At 40.9% G+C, this 8,777-nt stretch overlaps 1 protein-coding gene across 5 annotated transcripts in view; it reads right to left on the bottom strand.

The window, feature by feature from the left end:
- Nucleotides 1–4,219: 4,219 nt before the first annotated feature.
- Nucleotides 4,220–8,777, bottom strand: part of LOC103562568 (membrane cofactor protein-like) — a 42,260-nt gene continuing 37,702 nt past the window's right edge. For 4 of the 5 annotated variants that reach the window (XM_070591177.1, XM_070591174.1, XM_070591175.1 and 1 more), the window contains one exon: nt 4,220–5,046. In XM_070591177.1, the coding sequence (XP_070447278.1) occupies nt 4,992–5,046 (55 nt within the window). In that variant the 3' untranslated portion in view covers nt 4,220–4,991. Of the gene's footprint in view, nt 5,109–8,777 lie in introns of all 5 variants that reach the window. The other variant, XM_070591178.1, reaches the window with a different exon arrangement.

Here is an 8,777-nt window from a genome sequence, read left to right as displayed (position 1 = left end):
GTTCACTGTCTCTGGGTCTTTCCTTTGGTCACTCAGCAACCTATCCCACACTGCTTGCCCAGCTTGGCGTGTGTTGGAACAGACATCTACTCCATAAAAGTAGTTTCTGGTGCTCCCACTGAATGCTTAATTTTAAACAGTCCACGTGTCTAGGTCACGAGAAGCAAAGCCCAGGCCCCGAGTAACTGACTGCCTCTCACGCAGGAGCACGGGCTTTATTCGTGGAGGCTGACAGCCCTTGCCCTCAGTTGCCATCCGGAGCTTCTTCGTAATAAATGGTAAGCAGGATGTTTCTTCTGGAGACATCTTGAGTCTGCTTTCAAGGCCATACCTTCAACCTGGACAGAAAACGTGTCAGGCGTGCGTCCTGCTTACCACCGTTGACCACATATGTGACTGTAAACGTGGGTGGAGAGGGAGTGTCAGACTGAAGCCACCCTCTAGCCTCACGCGAGTTGTTCTGGAAACAATTCCTGTGTGTGGACAGAAAGGCCAACGAGTTCTTGATAAACGTGAGGCAAGTCACATCTTTGACCATTTAGGTGGAACAGAATGTGTTGTGTCTCGACCTGGTAATTCTTCGGGGAAGATGTTGGCCCAGGCCTGCATTTTGAGAAGCTGGTGTAGAGTTTCAGGGGGCTTCCTGGCAGACCAGTGTGTCCCTATTTTGGGGCAGCTTTAGAGTTTTCCTCAACACAAGAAAAGATATATTTGGGGTTTGTTCTATTGCACTCATGTCCTCCCCACCTTCCAATTAGATTCTCCCATGGAGCCTTTCAATAGTCATTCTTAGGAATCCCAGCCCTACAGGCTCTGGCTTAACTGTTCTAGGATGGGGCCTGGACATTCCTTTTTTGTTCGAAAGTCTCCCCAGGTGATTCTAATGTGCAGCCAGGGTTGAGAGCCGCTCCTCTATGGACTTGTTTCTACAAGGCGTTACTGCTCAATGTGTGGTCTGAGGAACCCTGGCATCCGTGTATTAGCTTCCTGTGGCCGCTGTAACAAATTACATCAGACTTGGCGTCTCTCTGCGTCTCTTCAGGTGCTGTACCAAATACTGCAGGCTGGTCAGCTTATAAACAACAGTTATTTCTCCCAGTTCTGGAGACTGGGAAGTCCAGGTCAAGGTGCTGGCAGACTCGGTGTCTGTGAGAGCCAGCTTTCTGGTTCACAGACAGTGCCTTCCAGCTGTAACTTCATATGGCAGAAGGGGTGAAGGGACTTTCTTGAGTCTCTTTTATAAGGACACTAATCCCATTCATGAAGGCTCTGTGCTCAAGACCTAATCACTTCCCAGTGGCCCCACCCACTAATACTATCATCTTAGGGGTTAGAATTTCAACATGGGAATTTGAAGGCACACAAACATTCACACCATAACAGTGTCTCATAACAACACACACTTACTCTCATAGTTCTGGAGGTCAGAAGTCCAAAATCAGTTCCCCTGGGCTGAAATCAAGGTATAGGGGCTCCCTCCAGTGGTCACCAGGAGAGAATCAGTTTCCTTGCCTTTTCCAGCTTCCAGAGCTGCAGTGTTTGGCTTGTGGCCCTTTCCTCCGTCGTCAATGTCAGCAGCATAGTGTTTTGCTTTAGTGGCCACATTGCTTTCTGCTGTGCTCAGATCTCCCTCTGCCTGCCTCTTACAAGGATACTTGTGATTGCTTTAGACCCCCATCTGGATAATGCAGGATCATCTCCCCATCTAAGATCTCTTCTGCAAAAGACCTTCTGCCATATACAGGTTCCAGGTATCAGGACTCAGATTTCTCTGGAAGCCATTAGACAGCCTACCACCACCAGCAGGATGTGGAACTAGAAATGCAGAACCCTGGGCCCCACCTGAGACCTGCTGGATCAGAATCTGCATCTTCACAAGATCACCATGTTATTCACCTGCAGAGCAAAACTTGAGAAGCATGGTTCTACGGGATTCGATCCAAGGAACTCTCTAATACTTGACTCCCATGTCAAATACAAACTGTTGGAGTGTTTTCTCCAGGAGCCTTTTCAGCTGGCGGTGGGGGATCAGATGACTGACCCTTTTCCCGAACATCATAAGTAAGTGCTCATTTAAATGAAACCCATCTCCAGAATTCTCAGTGAAGCCCCAAGCCCTAAGCACCAGGATGTCAGAGCTCCTCTTTGTTTCTGCTAGTTCAGCACAAGCCTTACCACTGGGACATACAACAGTTCAATTCTTTAAAAGCTCCTTAAGGAAGGCAAATTATATAAAACTAGGTGGCTGCTACTGTTAGCATCAGTTTTGCCACCCTCATACAGGTTTTCCTGGGCTGGCAAGTCAGCAATTGCAGTGGGCAAGTGTCTCAATGTTACCCATACTACGGCAGTTTGTTCACCTTCTGCTCGTATGTAAGGGAGAGGGAAGGAAAAATAGCTTATTGACCACAGTCCCCAACATTACACTTCTTCCATATTTAAGCAATAAGAGACCGAGTTTAGCCGTTCTTAAAATGCTAATTTCACAGAAGGAAAGCAGAAAAGACCTAGATAATATTAGATCCCAAATGAAATTAAAAATGGTTCTGGGAATCAGAGCAATGACTGAAATCTCTGATGACAAAGGGACTGTCAAATGCCCGAATAATCCACAGGAGGGCAGCAGAGGTACAATTATACAGACTGACCATTTTGGTGGAAGCTTTTCTGAATAAGCCTGGAAATGATGAAAGCAATGCAGCTTGGAAAAAAACCCTGTGATCATTCACTCAATTTTGCATTGTTTCTGGAAGACAGTAGAGTCTTTGTGTTAAATCCTGCTCTTGAGTACAAATACGCAAACTTTTTAAGTATCCAAAAACATTCCTTCTTGGTTACAATGTTAGCTGACAGGCATTACTAAATTTTAGAATACCAGAGTTGCCTATCCTTAAACCCAGAATCTACTTTAATAATGCAGATTCCAGTTCTTGCCTATCCCAGGGCTCTTCAACATTCTCACTTTTATTGTTAGTCACCTTAAACACTCTCTCCTGTGTATTTTATGCCAATTAGAAAAGTATAGTCTCAAGTCAATGCCAAATGAAATGTGAAAAAATGATTTATATAGTCAACATAACTCTTATCCAGCATTGATATTAGAAAGACTGCTTCTGTTTTTTTAAACGACAGTTAGCCTTGTTTGTTTAGCCAGGCAACAAGACCTTAATTCAAGTCTTAGACATCTTCTGATTTCTTGAATGGGCTGAATTAATAAAACTACAATTTTCTTTTGTAAATATAAGCCCTTGTCTTCTGTCTTTGCAAGTTTATATGTAGAAATGGGCTATGGGGCTTGGGAATCACTAAGCAGAGGTTCTCGACCTCAGCTGCACATGAGAATCACTTGGGAAACTTTAAAGATACCTTCCACCCAGGCCACATCCCACATCAGTTACATGAGAAACCTCTGGGAGGCGGGACCCAGGCAGCAGTGAAGCTCCCCAGGGGATCCAATTGCAGCCATGCTTCAGAAACTGAGGCCTGGTCTCAGAGGTCTAGCTATTGGATTTAACTCAAGCCTGCAAAGACAGCAGGAATTGCTTTTTTTGCATAAACAAGAACAAATTTTACTGTTAGTGTGGAAATCACATTTTATACTTTATTGTTGGGACTTGGGGTTTTAACTACTAAGCCACACCCATGCACTGAAGTGATGTGGAAGATATGTTTTCTACCACACACAAGCATATAGATACTTAAATGTGGTTAACTCAAGGTCAGGTAATAATAGGCTATGAGAGCTGGGCAGAAATCAGGAAAAGCTTCCCACAATGGGCCGTATTTGAGCTGAGCCGCGCAAGATGCCCAGGATCTGGATGGGAGCTGGGGCGCTTCAGGCAACAGTGAACTAGGAACACGGCCGAGAGCACAGGGCCAATGGTCTGGCTTGACTGAGAGCAGGTTATTTGAAGAAGTGGAGCAGAGAGAGAAGGCCTGGGAAGAAAAGCTGGGGTTGGATTATAGAAAGCCGTCAAGTATCAGGCTGGTTAACCTGGACTTCCTGCTGTGGGTAATGTGGCGTCACGGAACACCTCTGAGCAGGAGAGGTACCTGCGGGGCTGGAGGGGAGAAGCCCTGATGTACTGAAGGCTCTGAGAGGCGAGGGGCAGGAGGGATGACAGTGGGAGTGGAAAGCTTGGTGATGGGCCCCAATTAAAAGCACACTCTGCTTTCAGATAAAACACACTGGAAATAAACGCACCATCACAAATGAAACTTCTCCAAACCTACATTTTATTTTATGCCAGATTTGAAGATCCAATTTTCAAAAAGGGAACAATAAAGAACTCTATACATGGGACTCTCATTTCACTTCAAACTCATTCTTGCAGTTTTAAGAATCTTTTAAATTCAAACATGCTTCTTTCCCTGTTATTTAAATAAAAGAAAACTAGTTTCCCTATATTGTTAAGTAATTGACAAAAAGAACATAATTTATATCTTCACAAATATAGCAATTTCACATATAGATATATTAAATTGAAAAAACTAAATTTGAAGCGAAACTAGTATACCAGTCAATTTATTTTGATAAGCATAACAATCTTTGGTTGAAAAGCGCCTCAGTTTGGCTTTAAAAAAGTAAATAGTACAGCCATGCCTTGCTTCTAAGCAAGTGCTACATTCTTGAAGAGCATGTGAAAATGGGCACAGTAAACCTCCAGCTTTATATTGAATTCAGAATTCCTGTTTCTTCTGCCCCAACTTATCTTCCTGAAGTGCCTCATCAGAGATGACAAAGGGAAGGAACACGTGCAGTGCGTTATTAACATGACTTTAGGAGTGAAACAATGTTCACTCCAGGCCACTGTTGAGTCCCCAACTCATATCCTTCTCGGCAACGTTTCTTCGGCCCAATTTGTGCTACTAAATATAACAGCGTGAAACCAAACTTTAGAAATGTAATCTGAATCAGCGTGGCGTCCCTCCTCTTCTCCCACTGGCTTACTTGAGAGACGCTGCCAGTGAGGGCTCAGAAGAGGCGGGATCTACTTCACCTGAGTATAACGTGCTGCCTGAGCTGTTTCCTTTTTCAGTCTCTTCCTACAACAGACAGAAAATACATAATTAAGTTTTCTTTCCTGAAATGCACGGCTTCATTTTTCCTATGCCTTTTAGCAAATGAGGTGAGATGCACAGAACGACTAAGATTCTGATACAGCTAGAGGTTATCTGACAAACTTATTTCAGACAATTCTGCCTACTTTTAGACGACATATTACAGTAAGACATCTCCTTATCCAAGTAGGGACAGAAAACCACCTCAGCCAGAATTTAGAGCGGATTCTAATTCTCTTAAAGATGGAATTCTCTTGAAGAAAACTACAAGACCGCAGTGCTCACTCTGTACCACGAGCTGGTATCCTTGTTATGGGTGTTAGAGCTCCCTAACTTTTTACAGAAGTAGCAACTGATTCTGAATCCTTATCGATTCCTTACACTGGTTTATTGATTTTTTACAAAGGTGAAGAACAAATGCCATCCATAAACTTTATAGCTTCTTTAAATCACCAGCAAGTTACAAATAATTTTTTTTTTAAGATTGACACCTGAGCTAACATCTGTTGCCAATTGTCTTTTTTTTCTTTCTTCTTCTTCTTCTCCCCAAAGTCCCCCACTACATAGTTGTATATTCTAGTTGTAGGTCCTTCTGGTTGTGCTGTGTGGGACACCGCCTCAGCATGGCCTGATGAGCAGTGCCATGTCCACACCCAGGATTCTAACTGGCAAAACTCCAGGCTGCTGAAGCGGAGCGTGTGAACTTAATCACTCAACCACAGGGCTGGCCCCACAAATAATTTTTTAAAAACAGAATTTTACCCTATGAACTGTAAGAGTATTTTCCAATAGTAGTCTTAGTTAAGGAAGTCAAACTTGTTCAAACTCCCAATTTTCAGTGTTCTTGTTTTTAAACTTTAAGGTCTGAAGGAATATACACAAACTCGTGAAGACTTTTTACAATAACAATATATAAAACCAATTTTAGACTTGTTGAAAGACTGAATCTTAAGAGTTGGCATTAACCTTTGAACAAAAAAGATTTCAAAATCATTCTTTACAAATAAAATGTAATTTCATTTTGAACTATCTAGCTCCAAATTTGGATATTTTATTAAAAAAAATCATTTCCCCATCTTAACACTACCAGGGATTGTGTTTAGTCCATGCATTGTCATAAATAGGTTTTCCTTCTTTTTATGGCTGAATAGTATTCCATTGTATGTGTGTATATATTTTCTTTATGCATTCATTCGTCAATGGACACTTAGGTTGTTTCCATGTCTGGTTCTTGTAAATAGTGCTGCAATAAACAGGGAGGTGCAGAAACCTCTTCCACTCAGTGATTTAGTTTCCTTTGGATAATACCCAGAAGCTGAATTCCTGGATCATATGGTAGTTCTATTTTTAATTTTTTCAGGAACCTCCATATTGTTTTCCATAGTACCTATATGAATTTACTGTGGGTCTTAACATTTTAAAAGAATCAAAAGATAAACTGAGGCACTGGTTTGTGGAAACCATTTAGTGCGTCTGCTCTGCTGGAGTTGTTGATTTCTCCTGCTAAGTTCTGTTTGCAACACTCTCCTCTATTTCCCTACAAGACAAGGTAAAAAGATAGTGTCCGAGATAAACATAATGAGACACAGAAATTCAATTCCAGAAGCCCATTTAGAAAATGGACAATTGAAAAAAACCTGTATTTATAGTATTAAGACTCCCTGAACTAGGAAAAATGATTCTTTTAATATCAAATATTCAACATGTCTCACTCTAGAAACATTTATTCTACTTTGTATTATATTTTTGATTCTCTCCAAAACAAGAAACGGAGCAGTCACATGTAAAGTACTAGTAGACTTCCTCATTTTAATTTCGAGCCAATGGCAAAGACTGGAGAGAAACACATTTTCCTAAAATCACAATTTTAAATCTGGCTCTAAGATGAAACTTTTAAAAACATAACGATTCCCACAGTGTTCAAGTTCAATGACACCTCATTTACCCGTGACTGTCAAGGAAATCCTGTGTTCCAGTAAGAGAGTCTCCTAAATAACTGAAGTTTCCATCACACTTTCATTGTAACAACAGTTATCTTTCTAAAATCTATTATTGTTGTCCAGTGTTGTCAGAGAAATATAAAGCGAATCACATAGGTAATTTTAAAATTTCTAAAAGCCACATTTAAAGTAAAAGAAACATGAAAAATTAATTTTAATATATTTTACTTAGCCCAAGGCGGCCAAAACATTAACATTTTGCTATTTATTTTACATTTTTTTGTACTAAGTCTTTGAAATCTGGAGTGTATTTTGCACCTCCACCACACCTTCCTCGGAACCGGCTACTTCTGAAGTCCTCAGTAGCCCCACGTGGCTATTGATTATTGCACTGGAAAATGCGGTTCTGGTCCCTGCCTTAGTAAATTGACTCTAAGAGACTAAAACTCAATTTGGACCAGTCAGTTATGCTTGCCACAGCAGACACTTCAGGGATGCCTACCAATGTAAGAGCCAACCAGGTTACTTTTGGGTACTTTGTTTCTCTTTGTGGGGGACCCATCATTATGAACCACCACTGTCACAGCACTATTCTTGCAATATGGCGATTTCTAAGGAATACTGTGGTGAGTGACGTAATAATTAGGCCTGTCAGTATTTCTCCAGGACCACTATATTTTTCTATTTTTCAAAGTCAGTAGTTTTTTTTCGTGCTGTAGTAGTGGAATCCTTTTCTTTAATTAGAATTTTAAATATAAACCCAATATATGAGAAAGATAAGTAAGCATTAATATAAATATTTATTTGATATAACAACGAACCTACTTGAAGATAAAAATCTGAAACAATCACTAACTACTGATATTTTATATTAACTTCAGGATTAATTTAACTTCAAATCTTTACAGACATCTTGAAGCTCACGACAGTGTGAAAACAACTTTCCTGTTTGGCTTTAGCCTCAAAGAAAATGCTAGGAGCCCAGGCAGACACACAGGGCTGGGTGTCTCTAGCTCTGCCACTCTAGCTGGTATGTTCTGTCTTTCCCTTTGCCCCTGCGATCAAAGACACCGCTTGGCTTTTACCAAGAAGTTGCCCTTCCTGTTGGCCTTTGTAGAATCTGCTGTGAAACTCTTGATTGGAACCTGGGTAGCGCCTCACATTGTAAGTGGTGGGATACACATCTCCCTCTCTTCCCAGCTATGTAGACGTGCATTTTGGCACAAGTAGAGGAAGATTTCCAATTCATTTCATTCAAAGACAGAAGGTGGATGGGATTAAAGGGTTTAGGGCAGTGCAATTCATAATTCCAAAATCTGAGGATATTTTTGTTAGTTTCTCTTTCATATGCTAAAAATATTCAGGTCAAGAGAAACAGATAAATGCCTTTACTGAGTTATTTACAAGTTGACAATGAATACATTTACAAAATTAAGTAAAATATATTTTGGTTTCTGCAAAAGGACATTTTTTTCGCCCTCTATTTACAATGAACAGATTCTGTGATTTTGCTAAACAATGTCCTCACTTCTGGATTCACAGCTGCTAGAAGGTAGAGTCTGATAAAAGGATGAGGAGACATTACTGGAGCGTAAGGCAAAGCAAAACCCGTCAAGACACTTCATGTTACATTTAGAAAAGGAATGGTAGAAGAAAACATCAATAACTGAGCAAAGGCACTGGGATTCTAAGTGTCCTCTGATGTTTCCTCCTAACATATCTTAGCTCAGGTTATTGCTGTCTAAACATTCACTGAATATTTTTCAAAAGAAAGGA

This window comes from Equus przewalskii, chromosome 23 (genome assembly GCF_037783145.1).
Source record: "Equus przewalskii isolate Varuska chromosome 23, EquPr2, whole genome shotgun sequence".
Taxonomy (NCBI): domain Eukaryota; kingdom Metazoa; phylum Chordata; class Mammalia; order Perissodactyla; family Equidae; genus Equus; species Equus przewalskii.
This window is presented reverse-complemented; position numbering and strand designations above follow the sequence as displayed.